Source organism: Guyanagaster necrorhizus (assembly GCF_019112545.1).
Source record: "Guyanagaster necrorhizus MCA 3950 unplaced genomic scaffold BT62scaffold_28, whole genome shotgun sequence".
Classification (NCBI taxonomy): Eukaryota; Fungi; Basidiomycota; class Agaricomycetes; order Agaricales; family Physalacriaceae; genus Guyanagaster; species Guyanagaster necrorhizus.
The window spans coordinates 36059-57319 of record NW_025064907.1 but is presented as its reverse complement, the minus strand read 5'-3'; the positions used below and the strand labels follow the sequence as shown (position 1 = coordinate 57319).

General features: G+C 47.5%; 7 protein-coding genes across 7 annotated transcripts; 4 read left to right on the top strand and 3 right to left on the bottom strand.

Annotated features, from left to right (window-relative positions):
• Positions 1–515: 515 nt before the first annotated feature.
• BT62DRAFT_374925 (uncharacterized protein) lies at positions 516–3272 on the bottom strand. The gene is made up of 17 exons (XM_043180688.1): positions 2908–3272; positions 2842–2853; positions 2671–2781; positions 2607–2618; positions 2280–2559; positions 2143–2224; positions 1931–2077; positions 1804–1866; positions 1686–1732; positions 1571–1627; positions 1483–1494; positions 1393–1417; positions 1317–1330; positions 1170–1247; positions 1034–1114; positions 911–975; positions 516–832 (listed from the first exon to the last, which is right to left on the bottom strand). Exons 1-17 carry the CDS (start codon positions 3000–3002, stop codon positions 688–690), a joined length of 1326 nt encoding a protein of 441 aa, XP_043036052.1. The 5' UTR covers positions 3003–3272; the 3' UTR covers positions 516–687.
• A 2180-nt stretch (positions 3273–5452) lies between these two features.
• BT62DRAFT_1079159 (uncharacterized protein) lies at positions 5453–7222 on the bottom strand (the record flags this gene model as incomplete). The annotated part of the gene is made up of 8 exons (XM_043179458.1): positions 5453–5930; positions 5973–6037; positions 6080–6174; positions 6243–6375; positions 6419–6492; positions 6556–6687; positions 6754–6903; positions 7130–7222. The coding sequence occupies 8 exons, from the start codon at positions 7220–7222 to the stop codon at positions 5743–5745; spliced, it is 930 nt and encodes a 309-aa protein (XP_043036051.1). The 3' UTR covers positions 5453–5742.
• Positions 7223–8311: 1089 nt separating this feature from the next.
• BT62DRAFT_1079158 (uncharacterized protein) lies at positions 8312–10483 on the top strand. The gene is made up of 20 exons (XM_043179457.1): positions 8312–8508; positions 8561–8639; positions 8696–8709; positions 8764–8862; positions 8915–8924; positions 8977–8994; positions 9046–9071; positions 9122–9147; positions 9205–9242; positions 9299–9323; positions 9379–9390; positions 9440–9455; positions 9512–9551; positions 9604–9710; positions 9764–9823; positions 9883–9910; positions 9968–10025; positions 10078–10102; positions 10155–10239; positions 10291–10483. The coding sequence occupies exons 1-20, from the start codon at positions 8414–8416 to the stop codon at positions 10402–10404; spliced, it is 975 nt and encodes a 324-aa protein (XP_043036050.1). The 5' UTR covers positions 8312–8413; the 3' UTR covers positions 10405–10483.
• A 1090-nt stretch (positions 10484–11573) lies between these two features.
• BT62DRAFT_374766 (uncharacterized protein) lies at positions 11574–12475 on the top strand. Its single transcript, XM_043180687.1, has 5 exons — positions 11574–11694; positions 11754–11837; positions 11890–12179; positions 12235–12380; positions 12429–12475. The coding sequence occupies exons 2-4, from the start codon at positions 11800–11802 to the stop codon at positions 12261–12263; spliced, it is 357 nt and encodes a 118-aa protein (XP_043036049.1). The 5' UTR covers positions 11574–11694; positions 11754–11799; the 3' UTR covers positions 12264–12380; positions 12429–12475.
• On the top strand, positions 12455–15104 carry BT62DRAFT_374740 (Bicupin oxalate decarboxylase oxidase). The gene is made up of 19 exons (XM_043180686.1): positions 12455–12494; positions 12544–13038; positions 13094–13167; positions 13227–13250; positions 13304–13346; positions 13396–13423; positions 13478–13495; positions 13552–13608; positions 13658–13747; positions 13801–13842; positions 13890–13923; positions 13981–14061; positions 14115–14307; positions 14364–14408; positions 14454–14530; positions 14587–14607; positions 14658–14717; positions 14783–14811; positions 14864–15104. Exons 2-19 carry the CDS (start codon positions 12695–12697, stop codon positions 14972–14974), a joined length of 1371 nt encoding a protein of 456 aa, XP_043036048.1. The 5' UTR covers positions 12455–12494; positions 12544–12694; the 3' UTR covers positions 14975–15104.
• Positions 15105–16696: 1592 nt separating this feature from the next.
• BT62DRAFT_1079156 (oxalate decarboxylase) lies at positions 16697–18990 on the top strand (the record flags this gene model as incomplete). Its single annotated transcript, XM_043179456.1, has 18 exons — positions 16697–17049; positions 17111–17184; positions 17245–17268; positions 17322–17364; positions 17414–17441; positions 17496–17513; positions 17569–17625; positions 17674–17763; positions 17812–17853; positions 17909–17942; positions 18004–18084; positions 18137–18329; positions 18383–18433; positions 18477–18553; positions 18608–18628; positions 18684–18743; positions 18802–18830; positions 18880–18990. The coding sequence occupies 18 exons, from the start codon at positions 16697–16699 to the stop codon at positions 18988–18990; spliced, it is 1386 nt and encodes a 461-aa protein (XP_043036047.1).
• A 687-nt stretch (positions 18991–19677) lies between these two features.
• BT62DRAFT_374728 (uncharacterized protein) lies at positions 19678–21076 on the bottom strand. Its single transcript, XM_043180685.1, has 3 exons — positions 21004–21076; positions 19912–20946; positions 19678–19853 (listed from the first exon to the last, which is right to left on the bottom strand). The coding sequence occupies exons 2-3, from the start codon at positions 20901–20903 to the stop codon at positions 19847–19849; spliced, it is 999 nt and encodes a 332-aa protein (XP_043036046.1). The 5' UTR covers positions 20904–20946; positions 21004–21076; the 3' UTR covers positions 19678–19846.
• Positions 21077–21261: the final 185 nt, after the last annotated feature.

The following is a 21261-nucleotide window of genomic DNA, read 5'->3' as shown; positions in this document are numbered from 1 at the left end:
ATTGATGTACACGGCATGGGCCAATGTTACCCCACCCCTCGTACCCTCGCAAGGGTGCTGCTCACCGTCCCTCGAAAAAGAAATCACGTCCTGATGGGAGCGCACACATTACACATTCTTCCATCACAGACCCGGCAGGTCAATCAATGCTCAATGCCCTCAAGCTCAAGCAGCAAGTGCAAAATTCTAGAGATTCAAATGGTAGTCTCAAAAACAAGTCGGGCAGCATCTGGAGGCATCGCTCCGCTGATCTGGAGAATCATAGTGATGGCCCCGAGCAATTCGCTTCGAATCTACAGCGCTCGTCTTGCAAAGGAGAACGTTCGACTGGGGGGGGAACTTCTTCGAGACGAAGCAGAAGCGCGTCATGCCGCTGAGTCTGTCCAGCGTTCCTTGGGACACAGACCAACCCCCCCCAGTGCACTCACTCACTCACTCGGGCCAACCCTTTGCGTTTGCCCGCCGTATTCCGTACCATGTGATCCCGAATCTTCCTGTTCCGCGAACACCGACCATGTAAATAAAGGGAAGAAATTGATCACCGTGATACTAGTACATGCTCCGACTACAAGATTGGTTGGTACATACATCTAAATTAAATGATACGATATGATGATGTGATGAATAAAAGTATCCCGTCAAGTCAAGTCAAGTCATAACACTATCATAAAAAGTCATTCATTCAAATCATAAGATAAATCGTAAATTCGTGTCCTGCCGCAACAATAAGCCCATCCAAGATGAATGGAACCCCAATCCGGAAAAAAAACTCACGAGATGATGGGAACTTCCCAATTGCGGCTTTTGGCTATACTTGGGCTGCAGGATCTTCCTAGAGGCGGGGGGGTGGGAAAAAAAAAAGGAACTATAAGGGACGAACAGTGAGAACGTGGCCGAAATGCCTGCCTACCTGATAGACTGAAGAAGCCCTTGGTACGACTGCTCCTTGTTCCGCATAAGAGACGAGATAAACGCCTATACATACATGGTCGGTACCTATGCAATGATGCGAGAAACGACGGGAGACGCTCACGTAGCTCATAGCACCAACAGCTACGCCCCCCTGGAACGTATCGGCGCTAGTCTGCTCATCCTTACTCGCGGACCACGAGATCTGCCGAGGCTCGTAAACCATAGGGAACTCGGAAAACAAAACAATAGATGCCTACCACGTCGGCCGAGGTCGACTTGAATGCTCTCCATTGTCTCGTAACGTAGGGACCTTTAAGTCGACCATGACAGTCATACTAAAAAAAGCACGGCTCCCGATCAGGTAAACGAAGAAAGGTGGGGGATCCGCGAAATACAATACTCACGACATACGGTAGATCTAACCAAAAAAGATAGAGACGGAATTGAAGGAATGTTTTTCAATTAGCGGCGTTAACTCACCGAGGGCTGTACCGGAATGGCAGCACTGTGTGTCGAATCACGAGTTAGGAAAAAAGAACGGAACTAGGCGCCTATGGAAGGAGAACTTACATCGAAGAGGGCCTAGCAGAAGAAGAATCAGGGCTCTTGAGTCAGGCCCCGCACGCGATCGAGACCAAACGATCGGAAAAAGGGGGACACATACCGTGAGCCGGCACCCTGTCGGTAGGGGCTTGACCATAATTGCATGCATCTCCTAGTCAAAGAAGATCGAACAAATGAGACAGAAGCACAAGAGAAGGGAAGGAACGCACGTCATCAACAATATGTCCATATTGCTTGAAATCAATAGGGAATATGACTAGAGAAGCCCATAGAACCGTCAATAGATTGCTTGTGAGGCAATACAATGCACTGTAGAACAGAACGGACCTTCATCGTATCCGTCAACTTCATCACCGTCCTTGTCACGAGTCTGGCCGCCATGTCCCGAATCTGAAAAAGGGGATTGATTAGGAGAGGGAGATGTAAGTCCGAGTATGCCGGAGAATCATCATACAATGAAAGAATAGCGAATCGTGGGGTTGAGCATTCTTGACAAGCCAATACATAGCGTCAATCATGTTTTTTCTCGTAGGACGCCGCCGAGGATCTGTACTGTCGTCTGTAAGCATCACGATATCCTCTCCCTTGTACCCCCAATAGCCTTCAAACAGACACACACAGTCAGTACACTCGCAGAAGGACAAGACAAACACGAGAAACACGTACGAATCAAGAAGTCCCGAATATGTTTTGCATCATTGATGCATCCTCGCAATTCGTCTTTCTGTCCGCGGTAATTGATACCGATCTAAGGGAAGTGTCTAGAGTAAGGGATGACACGGGGCTAAAAGGTACACACTCACGCAGAGTGCCTTCTTGCGTCCAGTGCACTTGGAATACCGGAAACGCTGTACCGGAGGCTTGGGCTGTACCGCTACCGCTTGGACGGGCTGGTGCTTGTGTTTGTTGCTGTGTTTGATATTCACAGGAGGCTGAGAGCCGCCATTGCCGTGAATTGCCGGAGGAGGCTTAGATTGGGAACGGGGGAGAATGTGGCCACGGCTGCTGTGGTGGTAGTGGTAGTGATGGTGATAGTGTCGTTCAACGAAGAAGGCCCTCGGCGCGTCTGGGGGTATATCCATGCTACGAAAATGAACCTCCGTACTCAATAAATGGGTGTATGCACGTACTCGAGTATAGATCTTGAGCTCGGAATCAGCACGCTATATACAGCGGATGGCGTGAAACACTCACTGATGGTATGATCCGGCAGACAAAGGAAGTGAGCTATAAGGAGAATGTCCGGAGGCATGACCTATTGAAGGGCCGGGAAACGCTCCCGATTCGACGTAGAACGGTTGACTTCTGTCCATACGTAGAGTGAGTCATCGATGCTGAACCTGCAATTTTAGAATGTTTCCTTACGTTGGCGGGAGTCTGGGGGGTTTGGTGAGTCGGTAATGCTTTACGTATGGTTGTTAAGGTACTTACGGTGACCATGGCGTGTCAAAAGGCGGAAGCTGTTGGTGGTGACCAAAAGGTGGGTTGCAGGGAGGACTGTACGCGGAAGGGAAATCCCACATCATCTTCACAGGTCAATGCAAAAATGAGAGGAGTATATAAGTCTGTTGCAGCCGAAATCCGGTCAGAAACCGACGAGAAGCTTGAAAGAGATGGTGGTGGTAGAAGTACAAAGCAATGAAACGTCTGGGAATCGAATTCAGAAGACCCCCCGAATGGAGACTTGGCAGAGTAGCCCGGGCATATCCTGTCAGGTTTTCGCCCATATGGCCGCCTCCGATGATCATTGTCTCAGTTCCCTTTGTCTGATGCGACGTCGCCGTAGATCGACGGACGCGTGACCCCGCTTTTTGAGTTGACTGAGCGATCCCGAAACAGCCCGAAGGACAAGAGAATCCACACAGCTTAAGCCTGGGAGAGAATACTGCCATCAATGACTGATGAAAACAGCGAAGAGGGGGAGCATACGTAATCCCATCGATGAATTCTGAGTAACTTTCTGCGAGCATATACGCCACTCGCTACAAGTTCTCATCCGTCAGCCGTCGATACCTACGAAGAGGGGCATGAAAACCTTACATAAACGTCCAGCTGGCACAAAGTGGCAGCGGCGGTGACCTCTTGGGCCACCCTCACAGACACGTTCTGACGGCAGGATGAAGACAATGGTAAAGACTGTTCGCAGGGACCGGGTACTACGATCGGCCTAAATGAGGTCCCGAAAAAGGAAGTTTCGTTCCATCCACGCGGCTACGTCGTTATCGGCATCAGCCACGCAGAACATACCTTGAACGTTCCTTATCAGTTTCTGTCAGACCAACGTAGCCGCCAAAGAGCAAGCGCAGATGTCCGCTGACGCTATGCTCGCAAAATCTATAATGCCATGATGAGGGTTAATTTGCCAGTCATTATAGTTCCAACCTTCATTTCTTACCAAAAGTCGTCAGCAGATGAGGACACTCCAGTGCAATGATAGCCACGTGCAGCCATGTAATTATATCACATTGAGAGTCAACACCTGTCATAGATGACTGACATGAATGGATGGAAGTCTCGAAGGCGTACGGTCCGACATAGCCGAGTAGGCATTTGGGACCCAGAGTCTGTGCATATACCTTCCATGAAGGCAGAATCCTCATCTCGGAAACGGCCCTAATGATGTATTTTAATGTCGAAGATACCGAGAGACCTAGACGAACCTACCAATGTGAGCATATGTCCGGCAATTCGGAGGTTAATAACTAAACGTTCATTAACGTCAACTACAGCCGTATGCGACAAAGGACGACACATCGTACAGAGTATCATTCTAGAACTGTTACGTCAAGCATAGAAACTCAGTGTTTTTAATGAAACCCACTGGATCCCGAAGAACATTGCTCCCTGTCGTGCCGTACGGACCAATAGCCAAAGGGACTCTCAAATACGAGGACGAAAACCCTGCACGTCGAAATGCTATGACAAGACTCGTGAGCCAGGGACGAGCGGAACGACGCACCGGTATGAATCATCTCTGCTTCAGAGCAACCCATATGAGCAAGCATTGAATCCACCGACTCTGTCCAAGAGAAAGTAAACACAGACAACTGTTCGTGGAGAGGTACAGAATCTACGCCTAGACGCGCACCATAGTGGAAAGAAGGAGAAAGCATCATCCGGGCAAAAACACCAATAAGTTACATTCGGAATAAAAATTTCCCATATATGCTCCAATTTGGCATTTTCAACAAATTTTGTACTAATTTTGTCCTCGATCCGGTTTGCGCTGCAAAGTTCCAGGTTAAAATTGCTTTTTTTGCATCGTGAACGACCCCGCGACTAGCTCAAGTACTCAGTACAAGTGCAGGCTCGCTCAAGCTGTGGGAGAAAAAAAAAATAGCGACGCTTTGGGCTGATTTGACCTTGCACCACGGACGGATGGCCATGGTCGCCTTGCCAAGGACGTCCCTGCTGCAAAAGTCAGCATCTGCCATTCTACTGACCGGCGTACGCTACGTTGATGTGGCCGAGGCGCTCGAATGACCCTTCCTCTCGGGATCGCACAAGTCGGCTCGACATGCAGAGCTTGGATTCTGAAGAGGTCTATACAATCAAAGCATTTATCCTCCCCTACACATCACCGTATATCCAACAATTTCCAGACAACACTGGACACACTGCACCAGCAACGTAAAACATATTTCAGAGGCGATACGAAAATGTTCTTCGCTCCATTAGAAGGAGACATGGTTGTCATTCCCAGAGCTCTGCAACATCATCATAAACGACACCAATTTTCGCAACGGACGGTCTTCATGCATACATTCAACGGTAATGCTGATCTCCCTAGCATGACAACCATCAATCATCGGGCTCCAATTCCAGACAGATACCTCCCGCATTGACAGGCCTTCTGACCGAAACCAGAGTCAAATAAAACACATTAATTGTCGCTTCGCTCCTTTCACGACAACGTATCCCATTAAAGACAATGTCACATCTCCATAGATTATAATATGATGCTTTCAAACAAACTGCATGATGAGCCCAGACTTGTCGTGCGCACTACAAAGATTCGCGCTCCAGATCCTCATGAGCAACGCATGACTGGAAAAAAGCGCCACCGATGGAGGTTTTCACCACGCTCTATGAAATACACCTGACGACGACGACATAAACAGATCTTGAATTGATAGAATGATCGGCGCAGCAGGGTCCTTTCCATCGGACGCATACCCCACAATGGAAGAGACTACGTAGCGGTCCCTGTCCCTGTATCCTCTCGGAGCCCATACCTAATGTACCCGTCGTCCCCTCCCCCCCCTTTTAACGTGATTTGGACTCGGCACCGTTCGCCTCTGCGATCCAACGTGAAGTCGGCGAGTCTTCCGACAGGGTTGGAGAAAAGGGACGACACATCGCCAAGGACGAAGAAGTGCTCTCCAAGGCAGGAAAAAAAAATATTTGTCCCCAAGTTTGCAGATCATCTCGGCCATCCATCATGGTAGAAAAATCTGCCAATCATGAGGCGCTGGACATCTTCTCCCCCCCCTTACCCATCATATTTTTTGTTGGAAAGCTGCGAGCTTGATCGTCGGTACCCTCCACGTCTTCCATCACCCTACCGTATGAAGGCGCGCCGGGGCCCCGGTGGAAGAATCACGAGGCCCCAATCGGCATCAGCGCGAAGTTGATGTTGATGTACTTCATCCCCCATATTGCTCCCCGAAGCACGAATGCGGGAAGGGTCTGCCATTCCTGCAAGAAACGTGACACGAAGGGCTATCTATCTCGAAAAGAGGTAGTCGTGTTCTTCGAGGGTATACCTGTTTGAATTGAAGTAGGGTGTCGCATCGAGTCGAGGTTACAAGTACAGAAAGGTATCGCCACCGAGGTAAGACATGAAAAAGCAGGCTATTTATCGCCAATGAAAGCTGTCCAGACGAAGATTGACGAACCCTAATGAGATCCGTCAATGGGTTCGAGGGTAAAGACAACCTACGACTGCCGCCAAGGTAAGAATGGGCCAGCAGATCGCATTTCTATAATTAGCGCGCTAGTAAAAGAACGGTCGGCCTAGACCGTAAACAGACCACATTCAAATTTACACTTGTTTTCACCCCAAAGTGGCGGACAGACAAACCCGCCCTCAGGCTGAATGGATGGGGTCGGACCCTTCCGTTCCGTTTCATATTCAAGGTAATGACCAATGGTCGCTGAGAGATGAGGGGCAAAGCTTTTCTCTTCGAGGCTATGCTCCCTTCCTGGAACCTGAATAAATAGCCGAGGACGCGTCAACGACCTCCGCCTTGAACTTCTTTAGGCACTGGGAAGAACCTCTTTAGCGAACTGTCTCCTGAACTGGGCAAAGATAGTCGGTTCCTCCACGATCACGTGCACATTCGGGCAGCGTTTCCGTAGTTCTCCGCCTGCTTGTAGCTTACAACCACGACTACCAGTACCGAATACCCATTCCCTCTCTCGGACCTAGCGATACGGTTTCAACAGGATGGTACAGAGCAATAGACAGACCTCCGGTATTCCGAGGGTTATCAACGTCGTAACCCGCCATCAAATATTGGTCTTTGCTTCCTTTGGTGATCTTTGTACTCCGTGCACTTGGCCTGTTGGGCTGAACCTCGAGGATTTACCGACGTCAGACAGGTCATCGCGACGTTACGGCATTCACCAGTCGATACCACAGTTAGCCGACCGACTCGTCTTTCCCCGCACTCATACGGTGTTCCGTTCGACACGATAAATGCAATCCCAGGGAAACATCCGGCGCCATCTCGAGTCGAAGCATTTTGTTCGCATGTCAGTTTTCATTGAACAAATGTCGAACCTGGTCTGACGTCGTTCCTAGACCGAATTGAGTTGATTTGTGAATATGAATACCAAGTTATACACAGCAAAGCTTGGCGTTTTCAGGGAAGAAACGTTGCCGCTCGTAGCATGCTGTTTTGGACTCCCGTAATCTCGTAATTCTTCCTTTTGAGTGTCGTCTCTATTTTTTTCTTTCTCCACACAGTATGAATATTTTAATAGCACATGGCGCCCTATGGATTGTTTCTTCAGGGCTGTTGGCTTCGCACGACTTTGATGCAAATAATACAATAAGCATGTCCGGCCATAGGGCGCTTACATGATGCATAGACAAACCTTCATTGATGCGGATAACAATAGATGCCCAAGCGCTGTGGCGTTAAGGGATTCTGATAAGAAGTACATATTTCTATGTGAAGCGTGAGACAGATGTGATCTGTAGTGGACTAGTACTACAAAAGTGCAACCAACCGAACATACACATGATCCCGACAAATCGGCTTTCAATATCAACGTCTATACATATCTATCTACATCCTGCGAGGCTATCAACGTCCTAATTCTACTCTAGTCCGCTGAGACCATAGATATTATAACTACTTGAATTACTCGATCTTTCACCGACAGCGCTTTGAATTGCTTTAAGTGATTCTTGCCTTCCTTCTCTGCGAAGATAATCTCAGGCAGAATTCAGCTATTAATACTTCCGTGGACCTGTGTCAGTAAGACCTAGGTAAAAAATGATACCTGGGACAATCTCTATGAGACGCTGATCTTCTCTTTGGTCTTCTCGGACAGAAGCTAGAGCCAAATAACAGATATGCCTGCATACCAGCGTCATGGCTCTGGTGTCTTCACCAGAGCAGCGCTCAAATTGGAGTCGAAATAATATCTCTCATGAAGCCAGAGTATCATGATGATGCTCCTAAACCGCAGGGATGGACCGGCCCACGCATAGTTTCTCGTCAATGTTTCGCATTCCGATAATGTCGGTAAGCTGTGCTCGGTTGATCTTCTGATGGCAAATGATAAGCGGGTTCTTGCCCATAATTATGATAATTGTCCATGACTGGTTCCGGTCGTAGTCTTCTCCATTCTTGACAGTTTGTGGGAAGCCCATGAGACCCGTTATAAGTGACCTAGGGCCACCCCTTATTCCATCGTGTCAGGCATGCCGTCTTCGTTCGCTGCGGAAGCAGCCCTAGCTCTACCATCATTAGGTTCAACTCTGGGCGTAATGTCCGTTGGTGTAACCATAGCTTTAATGTAAGTCGTTATAACGGCTCGTGGTTAAATAAACTTTCCTCATCAGCTCTAGATTATATGGAACGGCGAATCTCCAAACAATTATATATTTCAAAGAATATCCGAACGACTGGTGGTTCTATCGCCTTTCAGTGAGTAGGCAACCACTTTCACCGCAGATACAACTTGAACTGAGTTTTCTCAATAGGTTGCGACGATCTGGTAATTAAATCTCCCAGACAATGTCCGCTCACGAGTTAATTGCATCATATCAAGGGTGCTCGATACTTTGCATGTTGCCTTCAGCACGCACGCCTTATACTATTATACAATCAATTCGTTCGGAGATTACCTCGCGCTCTTAAATTTCGTGTGGTACGTATTATCTCTCTGTGGTTCGAGGATCTAACCTCCGGCTGGCGGTTAGGAGCTTCAAGGTAAGCGCATCGAGGTGCCTTTCGAATGTTACAGACCATTGTTTCAAATCAGTTAAGCTTGGTGCTCTACGTGAGTGATTGGCCTCCATTACATTCAAGTCTTCTTACTCACCTCGCACAGAACATGATTGTCTTCTGTGTCCATATGTATGTCGAACGCCTGGAGATTGATCAGCTATACTCAATGCATACTCCAGCATATACTGTGTACGGTTATGGATGCGTAAGTAATGTCCATTTCTCTATTTCTCTTTGATATGATCAGCTAACAATGATTCAGTAGGGCGTTATTTCCATCGTGCGGTACCATGGTTTATCGTATGTATATTTTATCTCGAATAATTAGTGTCAATAACCATCCCAATTTCACCTAGACATTCATTGTAGCTTGTATCTGCGGTACGCTTCCTCGGATCGTTCGGTGGTAAAAGCTCTGACACCCTGTCGCTCTCAGCCGCTTCGATTGGTCCGTATCCCAGCTATGTACTCCTCCCCGCGCTAACGATATGTTTCAGTTTTCTGCCATGACGTGTAAGGGATCGGAAACTGGTGGAGGATGTCGATTGAACTCCTTCCTTTTTGGCCAGGTATACGATATCGTATATCATTGAAATTGACAAAATTTCTGTATGTGGGAATTACACTGCCATGTACATGTACTAATTCTAGCTACCATTAGGCAACGATCGAGGGAGGACTTATCATAACAGCAACCGTGGACATGATCATTTCTTTCGCACTGTGCTACTACATTCTCAAGGCACGAACATTTGTGGGCGTCTCCAGGCAAGTTTAGTCGTAATGCCTCAGATAACGAGGAGGAACTAAGAATACTCTAGTATGAACCTCAAACTCGTTGCCTTGATGTGGTTTATCCTAATTTCTGGACTCGGTACAAGGTAAAGACTCTACTTTCATGTCAGAGAACGAACCCTCTGGAGAACTTATGCTATTCCAGTGCACTGGTCTTGGCTTCTCTAATCACGGTACTGTCCCAATCTAATTGAATGGCTAACAGACGTTGAGATCAGATTCCTTCGCAGTTTCTTGCCTTTCCCAGAACGCTCATTTTCATGTCAATCGGAATCGTTGTACCCAAACGTCAGTCTCTTTTCTTACAAAGAAAGGTCTTTTCGTCTGAAATTTAGCGCAGTATACATTAATTCTTTATTGGCTATGTAAGGATCCTTGGATTCCTGGGAATGGCTGGTATGCCAAACTGTCTTATAGGTTCAACACACGAGAACGAAGCCGTCGACAGGAACCTTTTGGTTCTGTCTCCTTACCTACGTTCAGGGTCCAAGGCGAAGAAAACGTATGTGTCTTCTCATCACTTTGAGTGACATCAGCTCGACTGTTCCTGCAGATGACCGGCACTGTACCGCTGTCCATTATCAGTGGCGCTCAAACATGCGATGAATCGATTCTTGACATCTCCAAATCGGAACATCATTTTTATACTCGTTCCGAGTCCGATTGATAAAGAGCTTCAGAATCCAAGGAAAGTAAAACTAAGGACATGTATTATCTCAGTTACTTGTTTGTAAATCCCGATGGCGAAGATAATATCAGCGATGGAAGGCGAAGAAATTATACTATTCCTAAGATGCTCCCAGATGTGCTTCCCATCTTCTGGTCATCCCCTGCATGCGTCAATGAGTCAGAAAATAGAACCTGTCGAAGCTTCGAAGTCAAGGAGAACGGATATAGTAAAATCGCCGCAGCCTTCACATTGTCAAGTTTTAAGATAGTCCTAGAAAGTCTGACTTTTCCATTTGTTCCCTTCTATTATCGCTCCATCAGGGTCAAGACGCATAAGCATTCATTTTATCAGCACGATGGGTAGGGCTGGGGCAAAAAAATCCGAAAACTTCCAGAAGGACGCGCGGGGATTCGAACCCCTGTTCTCGTCCTGCAGGGCACTGCCAAGGCCTTGCCAAGGCCTTTCCGTCGGGCTATCTTCACACCAGAGCCCAAACAGCAACAAATGTACTTACAGAGTAACCACAAACGAATAAATCTCAATGTATCACCGTCACTTCGAAAGACTGCAAACATACCCGGAATACAGCTCCAAAGAAGATTGAGGACGGTCACGTGAATGTTTAGGGCAGTTGACAGAGGATTTCCCAGTTCTAACCTTTCCCCCATCGTCTCCCGGAGTTTACGACCAACGGTGTGCACTCGCGTCGGTGGACTGTGTCCACGGCTTCTTCGGTCCGAACAGGGGAACTGCGATAAACATGGATAAATACCGCGCGTCTCTTTTCCACTGTGAATCAAATGAACTTGGCTCAGAATACCAAGATTCTTTAAGTGACTATATGCCTGAGGCTTCGCATTCTGATGGTGTTGTCCAATTATCTTCGTCAACTTACGCTGCGGCAGGCTAGTGGAGTCGACGGCGACGGCAGTTGGCACAGGGCCGCCAACGTTCCAACATGGAAAGAGGATACTACACAGGGAGATGGGATTCGCCATTTGGAAACTAAACAATAGCTTCCTAGATATTCGTTACTCATCTATCCGAATATGCGAGCCATCGGGAAAAACAGCACCGTTGGCTACGAAATGATGAGTCATTTCGATCAACTCAGCTCTTGATATTGTAGATGAGATATTTTCCAAGCGCTAGATTCTTTGGGCTGACTACTGTTGTTTGAAGGCGCGTTTCTGCCGCTTCTCTTGCAAATATTTCTTATTTCAGAGACTGCGCCATTTCCTTGCAGCATGTAAGTCTAGGGTAAGACCATGCTGATACTTGATGAAGGTACCTGATTCACTATGAGTCACTAGCGTATGTGATCAATTCCTGATGCTGTTTCATAGGGCAGACCGGCACTTCGACCTAAAAATAGATCGCTTCTGGGTAAGGATGGCGGCAATGTGCCCTCTGTCATCGGCAGTAAGCAGGTGGGCATGGATGGATTCGCCAGAGGTTGACTTCTCAATTGTTCCGGATAAGTCTAGGATCATCTGCGCTGCAATCACACACACAGAGCCTCCCTTATGCCTTCCAGGCGGGGCGGCTATACATTTCTGCTGGAATAATAATTCAGCAAGTCATGCAAACAGCCCATACTACATGTTCTCTTAGAACTCATTTATGCCGCTCTCTCCCAATGTGGACCCTGGCTGACTGCCGTACTTCCGCGGGTGCTTCGCGGGTGCAGGCTTCCCTTCCATTGGCCCATACTCTTTGTGCATCCGCCCCGCCTAAAGCTACTCATCACATGAATCACGCCGGCTTTTACAGTATGTTTTGGCTCCAAAGTCTTTTATGAGTAGGATAACAATGGCTTGTTCAAAGCTCTTTCCTTCTCCCATGATCCATTTTAAGCACCTGGACAAAAACATCTCGGGTCTCGATTCCAATGGCGCTCACTGACGGCTATTATTCATCTAATATGACCGACGGTTTTCAGGCGAGTCTGAGAAATTTCGTTCATTGCTGATGTCCGTAGTCGCCTGGCCTTTATGTTTCGTAAGTAACTGGGTGCGCAGTTGCCCAGTGATCATCATGATTTCTCGCTTGCTTTATGGATGAGCACTATTCCACCATGCTGCTGGGTAAGGAATGAATCTTTGACGTGATTACTTCCAACAGCCTTCCTAACAGTGCGAAGTTCGGTTACAGCCCGTTAATCCCCGAAGGCGCGATTCAGAAGGCAGATGCCTGACGCCCCGCAAAGCTACCGCTGACGGTATAAAAGGTCTCTTGTTGAGAGATATCCATCTCGAAGCCCCAGCCTTCCTCAGACGCGTTCACCATGTCTAAAGTCGCTTCTTTTCTGTGGATCCTTCTCCTCGCGAAGATTGTTGCGTCCGCACCAGCACCCGTCGACATGTCAGTATCTGATGCCACCGCCGCCACTCCGTCCACCTCTGGTACGACCATCGCGAGCAACACAGATAGTGCCTTGGAAGCAACAGCGACTGTCGAGTTCATCTCTACTGACCCCAATGGCGTTCTATGGAATGAGGAGAGCAACCCTTCAATAGTCACCGCCGAACGCGGTAAACTTGGAGCTTCGGTCATTGGACCGGATAACATACCGACTGACCTACAAAATCCCGACTTTCTTGCCCCACCGACCACGGACTCCGGTACTGTGTCCGTTGTGTTTTAGTTTTACTTTTTAGAGGACTTTCTGAATCTTTAATAATAGTTCTAACGCCAAGTGGCCCTTCGCCCTCAGTCATAACCGTTTGCAGACGGGAGGATGGGCCCGTCAAGAGAATAGTAAGCCATCGCCCGAAATCCATCGGTTGATTCTGTGATACCAACATACTTTATCGTAGTCGGTGTTATGCCCATCGCAACGGGTGAGCAGAGTGGTGGCCCATCATCGTCTTGCATGAAATTCACTAGTTCGTAGAAATGGCCGGCGTCAACATGCGACTCGAAGCAGGCGCAATTCGGTACGTTTACCCCATTGATACGTAAATCGGGCTGACATGTATCTTCCAGCGAATTGCACTGGCACAAGACCGCAGAGGCAAGTGATGTCTGATTAGGATACATTCATCGGCATCTGATGGCCAAAAAACAGTGGGCGTATGTTCTGAAGGTAAGTAACATAAATGTAATGGGGATCACTAGCAAGCCTGACATCTTCTGTCCAAGGGATCCACGCAAATTACCGCAGTCGATACGGAAGGACGAAACTACCTCGCCACTGTGGTACGGGTCCCTTATAAACGCCCGTTATCCATCTCATTGAGCCTCTCAGGGACCTGGTGACTTGTGGTACTTCCCTGCTGGTATTCCCCACTCTCTTCAAGCGACTGGAGATGATGAAGAAGGCTCTGAGTTTCTTTTGGTATATATCCGTTCTGGATCAGTTGTTCCCGGCCTTTTCTAATCACACCGCAGGTATTTGATGACGGAGATTTCAGCGAAGACTCAACGTTCCTGGTAAATTGTTCACATCAGCGTGTTCAGAGCTAACTCTGTAATTCTAGTTGACTGATTGGCTAAGCCACGTTCCCTATGAAGGTAAGCGTGCGTTTCCTCGTGACCTCGTTTTGGCTAACCGATTCCTTCATTTCGTAGTCATCCAGAAGAACTTCCAGATCGACAACTCGGACGCGTTTGCACACATCCCCAAGGAGGAGCTCTACATTTTCCCGAGCAGTACGTAATCATCTATATTGCTCTCGAGTGTACTCTGGATTAGTCCAATGCAGCGGTCCCGGAGGACGACGCCTCAGCCCCGGAAAGCCCCCAAGGAACCGTCCCTAACCCTTATTCGTTCGCTCTGTCCAAGGCCAACGCTACTCAATCTTCCGGAGGTTCGGTCAAAATTGTGGATTCTACGTCCTTTACAGTCTCGACTACTATTGCCGTGGCGGAAGTTACGGTCGAGCCCGGAGCGATGCGGTATTTCTGTCTTTCCTCCAATATAGAACTATTTTAACTGAAACGTGGTCTCTCAGGGAACTGCACTGGCATCCGACCATGGACGAATGGAGCTTCTTCATGTGTGTGGTGTGTATTGATGCATTTCTGTTCTGATTTTCGTTTAGCGAGGGCACAGCAAGAGTGACCATTTTTGCATCTCAAGGTACTGCTAGGACATTCAACTACCAGCCCGGTGATATCGGTTAGCCTTCCATTCTTTCGAATACTTCATTGTCTGACTGAACGCCCGGAAAATAGGGTATGTCCCTGCTGCCTACGGTAAATTGCCCTTTGTTGCTTGCTCGTCGTTTCTTACTACATTTGGTCAGGACACTACGTCGAGAACACTGGTAATACGACGATGAAGTTCCTGGAAATTTTCAAGTCCGGTGAGTATCTTCACAAATAGTTGCACTGAGGACTAGGTCTTCAACCTAACTGCGTGTCTTCTTAGATCGGTTTGAAGACATTAGTCTCAATCAGGTGAGGAATAATCGTTCGAACATTGTCTCCAAAATCTGACAAACGCTTCTAGTGGTTGGCCTTGACTCCTCCCGCAATCGTGAAGGCGCATTTAAACATAGACGATGCGACGATCAGCCAGCTATCCAAAGTCAAGCCAGTCGTAATCGGACCCGGCGCCTGATCTCTTTAGTCTTAAGACATATCTGGGATTTCAAGTAAAAATTTGAAAGACTTTAGTTTTATAAGTAGATTGGATGACTCTGAACATGCATCGTTACCAAATACATACATGTACTAGTGGAATGACATCGAATCAGCAACTTCGCATCTTAGTTCACTAAGAGCCTGAGCCTTGAGATAGACTTCAGCAGACCGGTCCGAGTGCTCCATGATCACCGGAAACTGTTTTCATAGCCCTTCATCGTAGTAAATGTCCAGATTTCATCCAGAAAGTGACTCATGTAATGCCAATGTATATACTATAAATGCGAATCCAATTCGAGAATCGACACCTAGTAAGTGATTCCATGCCGGCTGCAAAAGATCACATAGGTCATTCTTACTCAGCATTTCCTGGGCCCATTTTTACAGGTAGACACTAAATGCGTGTCCTATTTCCGCGGTTAACGATGGAGCGATATTTAACAGTTGTACCGACTCGTGAACAAGGGGGCCAGTATCTCTGCGAATTACTATTCACTGCGCAGTATCATAGGCGTTCTTTGCCCACCTAGCGATCCATGTGATCACTTGGGGAAGCGTGGGTTCTTCCACCTCTTTTCGAAGCTCACCGAATTCTCCGCCATTACAGGACTTAACTCCAAATGTGAATTTTGATATCTTACTTTCAGATATCATTCGTACGTCATTGAAGTATCTCGCACGGACGTAGCCTTACTAATGATAAGGTCTATCGTGCAGAATCGGACAGCTAATGCGACTGCGCCTATTTATACTACCGTATCATCGTGCAGGTTCAACCGCAGCTCCTCTGAAGTTGTTATAAGCTCGGGTCAATCTGGAAACATGCCCTTCAGACGACAAGCGCGTTCCGCAGAGGTCGGATTTCCCTATACAACGGATAATTGTTCTAATAGATTCTCATCGCATGTGTTCAGTCAGCTATCTTTGTCGCCGGTCGCATTTTAGAAGTTAAGGTTGTGGAGACCCCCCGGTACATCAAAGTTGTCCATGGCCTTGAAGGATGCATTCAGAATTTTACAGTCTTATGCCCGGAACACCTCTAATCTTATGCACATTATTCCTCCTTATTCTATGAGGAAGGTACTCAACGCTGGATTTTTCCTCGAGAGATGGCTATTTTTAAACGTGTGGCGTGATCTATTTTTGTTCGTGATGATTTTGCGCTAAATATACATTTCTTTAACTCTAGAAGTCCACTTTATTGGCAGTTTCCCGCTGATGGCGGTTATATCCATGCTAGCGGATGTTTATTGAGCCGAAAAATAATTTCTTTCGCCCTACTGACGACCTCTAGAAGCCAACTTGCCCTCTACGGGTACCATTATGCAGAGCAGTAGGTCCCTTGCAGGCACCTGACAGGGCGCTATGGCTTTCATGCTGAACAGAGGCACTGTTGGGATATCAATGCATCAGACCTTACGCTGTTTAGCTATTTTTTATTGAGGTCCGTACCATAAGTTCCTTGTCACCCCGGCAATGGATGAAAAATGAAGACGTGACGTGAGCGATCCTTCGTTTTACCTTTCTTGTTCATCTGAAATGTACTCTAGGGCTGTAGCTGACACCCGGTCATCCCCGAGGACTGAATGACTCGGCGATTTGTAACTCGGAGAGAGAGATGTTACATGGACAGTATTAAAGGAATCGAGCATGTCTGGTTCCATTCGTCTCAGAAGTCCAACTCTCTAAGACGTTCATCATGATCAAAGTCTCCTCCATTCTATTAATTATTCTCCTTACGAAATTCGTTGGTGGCGCTCCTACAAGCCATAATTCCTCCTCAACCGACGCCAGTGTTACTACATCTTCCATTGAGGCTCCGTTGAACACCGCCGTTCCGACTTCGACAGATACTTCCTTCGAAGAAACGACCACTGCCGGATTCATCTCCACTGACCCTAACTATGTCTTGTGGAACGACACTAGCGACCCTTCTGTAGTCACTCCTGAGCGTGGAACGCTCGGTGCCCCCATTATTGGACCAGATAACATTCCGCTTGATCTGCAAAATCCCGACCTCTTTGCCCCACCGACCACTGATGCTGGAACGATGTCAGTGAATTCTATTTCTCATTCTCCGTCCTTTTCCTGACCCGCCTTTGCCATTGTACAGTCCCAATTCCAAATGGCTGTTCGCCCTCAGTCATACTCGTTTACAAACGGGGGGATGGGCCCGTCAAGAGAACAGTAAGCTATTGCTTATTGACCTCTCGTCAAATGACAACAGACTAACGTAATTTACTCTAGTTCAGGTCATGCCCGTCGCTACTCGTGAGTAAACTGGTGACCTATGATGCCGCAAGTTCACATAATCCTGTTCGCAGAAATGGCCAGCGTAGACATGCGACTCGAACCGGGAGCAATTCGGCAAGTGCCTCTGGATTTGGTATACCTGTGGCTTATACGAGACTCATAGCGAATTGCATTGGCACACGACATCAGAGGTATGCGATTTTTAGTCTACTCATGTCGAGCTCGTCTGACATAATCAATACCAGTGGGCGTACGTGTTGAAGGTAGATATCTCCAATTGTATCGTAAGTTGTCATCTTCCAACATCTTCTCTCAAAGGGATCCACGCAAATCACGGCAGTCGACGCGGATGGGCGGAACTACCTTGCTACGGTGGTATGCCCTATTCAATTCGTACTATTAGTTTTTCTGAAAACGCTTTAGCATCCCGGTGATTTATGGTACTTCCCTCCAGGTGTTCCCCACTCTCTACAGGCCACCGGAGACGATGAAGAAGGATCCGAGTTTCTTCTAGTAGGTTCTATTGTGTAACCTGCCAACATCTCTCTGAACATAACGCAGGTATTTGATAACGGAGATTTCAATGAAGACGGAACATTCCTGGTAAGTCGGATCATACACCCGAGCAGGGTTACCGGTTAATAATGAAGGAATGCAGTTGACTGACTGGCTGGAACACGTTCCGTACGAAGGTGCACTTTCTCGGTCATCTGACCCATTCCTTCGCTGACGAAAAGATACCTTGATCCCTAGTCATCCAAAAGAACTTTCAGGTCAGTAACCCGGACGCGTTCGCGCACATCCCTGCACATGAGCTCTACATCTTCCCGAGTGGTTCGTTCTCTTCCGGTGCCCCCTGAAATAAAGCTGAGTGATATATCTGCAGAGGTCCCTCCCGACGATGCAACTGCTCCGGAAGATCCCCAAGGGACGGTCCCTAATCCCTTCTCTTTCCCGCTCTCTCAAATCAATGCAACTCAGCTTTCGGGTGGGTCTGTTAAGATTGTGGATTCTACGACATTCACTGTCTCTACGACTATCGCCATGGCTGAGGTCACCGTTAATCCCGGCGCGATGCGGTGTGATATGGTTTATTGCATCGTCGAATTTCTGTCCACTGATGGAATTATAGGGAGCTACACTGGCATCCCACGATGGATGAATGGAGCTTCTTCATGCATGTGTTTATTTCGCATCTTTGTAGACTCCATCTGACATCCTTCTAGTGAGGGTACGGGAAGAATGACTATCTTCGCATCGGAAGGTACTGCTGGGACATTCAATTATCAGCCTGGCGATATCGGTTAGTTGCCTTTTGTGCTATTCCCGTTATATGGCCATTAACCCTCTGGGACAGGCTACGTTCCGACAGCCTACGGTGAGTAGTTGATACCTGTTCACTTGCTGCTCAATTCTCAACTTCGCTGAACCAGGCCACTACGTCGAAAACACTGGAAATACGACTTTAAAGTATTTAGAGGTCTTCAAGTCGGGTGGGTGTCTTCGAGCATCTCTGCCTCGAGGGATAAAACTAACCTCGTGCTCTCTCAGATCGTTTCCAGGACATCAGCCTTAATCAGGTGAGAAAAAATTGCCTTGGGGTCAAACCTATCTGACGGAAGTCTCCAGTGGTTGGCATTGACACCTCCCGCACTGGTCCAAGCCCATTTGAACTTGGACAATGAGACCATCAGCCAGCTTTCCAAAGTTAAGCCAATCGTAATCGGACCTAGCGCTTGATTTTTTTTTGTCTTTTTTTAAAGAACAATTCGTAGATATGATCGTAACAACATCTCGTTGACTTTTAATTCTATAATCTTCGATGGTGCCGTAGCGTGCTACGCGATAATGAAATGAACACTTTAATGAGCGAGTGCTCGCGGACCGTGTAGCGATGAAAACCTGTGCGCCTTTGTACCAAATGTCACGTCCAATCCTTGCGACTTGTAGACATCAAGGGCAGAAAGGACAGTGATTTCGTCTTCGTCCGGCTCCTCCCCCCAATCAAGGAATCGGCATAGATTGACCTTATCCAAGCGCCGAACTGGAGGCGATTGGGCATGAGCAAGCGTCCATCGGGATTCTACCATATCGACGAATGTCTGCATACTAAACGACATCGTACCGCTTATATACAATGTATGCAGGTGCGGAAGCAAAGGAGTAGCTTCATCGACCTTCAGCGTCAACAGGAGGTGTGTCTGATCCGTCATGGCGTCTCCATTGACATCTGTGATATGGACAACCTCGAGGGTTGAGCATGAACGGACGATGTACAACAAGTCGTCCTCTCGTATGTTGCCGTGATCAAAGTGAAAAACGGTGATAGGAGGTGGTCCAGAGCGTTCAAGCAGTCCGCGGATGGCGGCGAACGTGACATCGGAATCATGGTAAGGGTGGCCTGAAGAACAAGAAACTCGAAGCTCTGTCAAGGCGGGAAGTGTCAGCCTCTCCACAAGCTGTTCTATCGGCATCTCGGATCCCCAAGATGAGAGGTCCAGCACGCTAAGGTTGGAACAAGATAATGGATAGATTCCCCCGGTAAACTGACTATCGGGAGTCGGCAGTTGCAGTCTTAACTTGCATATCTCCAGTGCTATAAGCTTTTCCATTGCAATCAGAAGAGACGAGGGATCAGGACCATGCACCAGGATTTCATACCGAGCATGATCATGTGTGAAGGTAGTGATTTGTGCCCACGGAAGAGCAAACGAGCCGGAAACATTGAATATATCAACGACATGCAGTTCACGAAGCAGTGGACAATGGAATAAATCCATGTCATGATAGTCATCGGTTGCTTCTCCGTCCATAGCAATCAGACACAAGTTTGTCAATGATGGCATAGGCAGATGTAGCGATGGGATTTTTGAAAACATGATGGCAGGGAGATAGAGATGGAGACAGTCCACACGGCCGGAAATGGCAAATAGAATGGCCACCAGGGCTGGGGGCAGACTGTTGAATGACGAGTGACTGTAATCGTTCAAAATCGATAGCGATAAACGATGCAGCTTTGAACGAGCCAGCTGCATGCCAAGCCGCCGAACATATGCAATTCCATGGTAATCTTCTCCGAAGTTTGAGTCGGTGATCACCACATTCACGAACGACCAAAGTTCTGGGAAGGAGAGTGATACTACGCTCCACCGCCTGCATACCATCTCAATAGACCAGAGCATGCTGTCACTGGGATGAAATTCCCATTGGTCATTCTCCTCTGAAAAAGTCCGCGATATAGGGAAATCAATCGTCGAGCGGAAGATACGAAGAAGTATCTCCGCGGAAAGGCGTCTAATGGGATGAAAGAGTCTCTTCTTTTCGATTATAGCTTCGGAAATGCGTTGTCTTTCTTGACAAAGAGCTTTCGCTTTTTGCTCAGCAAGTGAGATGCGATTTTTCATGTAGGAGATGAATTGTGCCAAACGTGATTCCTCTGCATTGATATCCTGTATCTCTGCCTCATAGGAGGCTGTCATTGCATGAAGTGTAGCAACCTCGCTCTCGATAGGTTCGTCATTCGAACACATAAGACGTGACAAATTCGGGTCATCGAGAGTGTGGCGATTAGGAGAAAAGTTGCGGGATGGTAAATTGTGATTGGGACATGTGCATCCTGTGCAAGGTGACCAGTTAAGTGGAATTTCCGTCATAATGGTCGTTTCGATTCGGTCCGCGTGGCGCAAAAAAAACAGTCTAAGAAAGGATCCGAGTCAGTAGACGCGAACGATGCGAAGTCTAATCATCCCTCACAATAAATTTATTACGTCCAAAGGGGGGTTATGGGGCAACTTGGTTGTCTCTGAGGTAAAGTCAAGGTCAAGTCAAGGCCCAAGCTAAGTTCATATCTGTGTTTCCGAAGTCACGCAGAATTCACGTGCCGGGGATAGTAATTAATATATTAAACTAAATAATCTAAATTGTAAACAACCAGTTACCACAGTCCAACTCTATCTCTTCATCAATCATAAGGTATACCAAAGCTATTGACAGAAGAATATATGTGAGTAT

Excerpts from the sequence above, each read along its gene's own strand:
- BT62DRAFT_374728 (XM_043180685.1), bottom strand. The coding sequence starts at position 20,903 with ATGACGGAAATTCCACTTAACTGGTCACCTTGCACAGGATGCACATGT.
- BT62DRAFT_374925 (XM_043180688.1), bottom strand. The coding sequence starts at position 3,002 with ATGATGTGGGATTTCCCTTCCGCGTACAGTCCTCCCTGCAACCCACCT. Across the intron at positions 1,733-1,803 it reads AGTTGACGGATACGATGAAG|TCATATTCCCTATTGATTTC; the intron begins GTCCGTTCTGTT and ends GGGCTTCTCTAG. Across the intron at positions 833-910 it reads GGGCTTCTTCAGTCTATCAG|GAAGATCCTGCAGCCCAAGT; the intron begins GTAGGCAGGCAT and ends CCCCGCCTCTAG.
- BT62DRAFT_374766 (XM_043180687.1), top strand. The coding sequence starts at position 11,800 with ATGGCGGCAATGTGCCCTCTGTCATCGGCAGTAAGCAG. Across the intron at positions 11,838-11,889 it reads CTGTCATCGGCAGTAAGCAG|TCTAGGATCATCTGCGCTGC; the intron begins GTGGGCATGGAT and ends GTTCCGGATAAG. Across the intron at positions 12,180-12,234 it reads GAATCACGCCGGCTTTTACA|CTCTTTCCTTCTCCCATGAT; the intron begins GTATGTTTTGGC and ends GCTTGTTCAAAG.
- BT62DRAFT_1079158 (XM_043179457.1), top strand. The coding sequence starts at position 8,414 with ATGCCGTCTTCGTTCGCTGCGGAAGCAGCCCTAGCTCTACCATCATTA. Across the intron at positions 9,148-9,204 it reads CTGTGTACGGTTATGGATGC|TAGGGCGTTATTTCCATCGT; the intron begins GTAAGTAATGTC and ends ACAATGATTCAG. Across the intron at positions 10,103-10,154 it reads ATTAATTCTTTATTGGCTAT|GTTCAACACACGAGAACGAA; the intron begins GTAAGGATCCTT and ends ACTGTCTTATAG.
- BT62DRAFT_374740 (XM_043180686.1), top strand. The coding sequence starts at position 12,695 with ATGTCTAAAGTCGCTTCTTTTCTGTGGATCCTTCTCCTCGCGAAGATT. Across the intron at positions 13,039-13,093 it reads ACCACGGACTCCGGTACTGT|TTCTAACGCCAAGTGGCCCT; the intron begins GTCCGTTGTGTT and ends CTTTAATAATAG. Across the intron at positions 14,409-14,453 it reads GACGAATGGAGCTTCTTCAT|CGAGGGCACAGCAAGAGTGA; the intron begins GTGTGTGGTGTG and ends ATTTTCGTTTAG.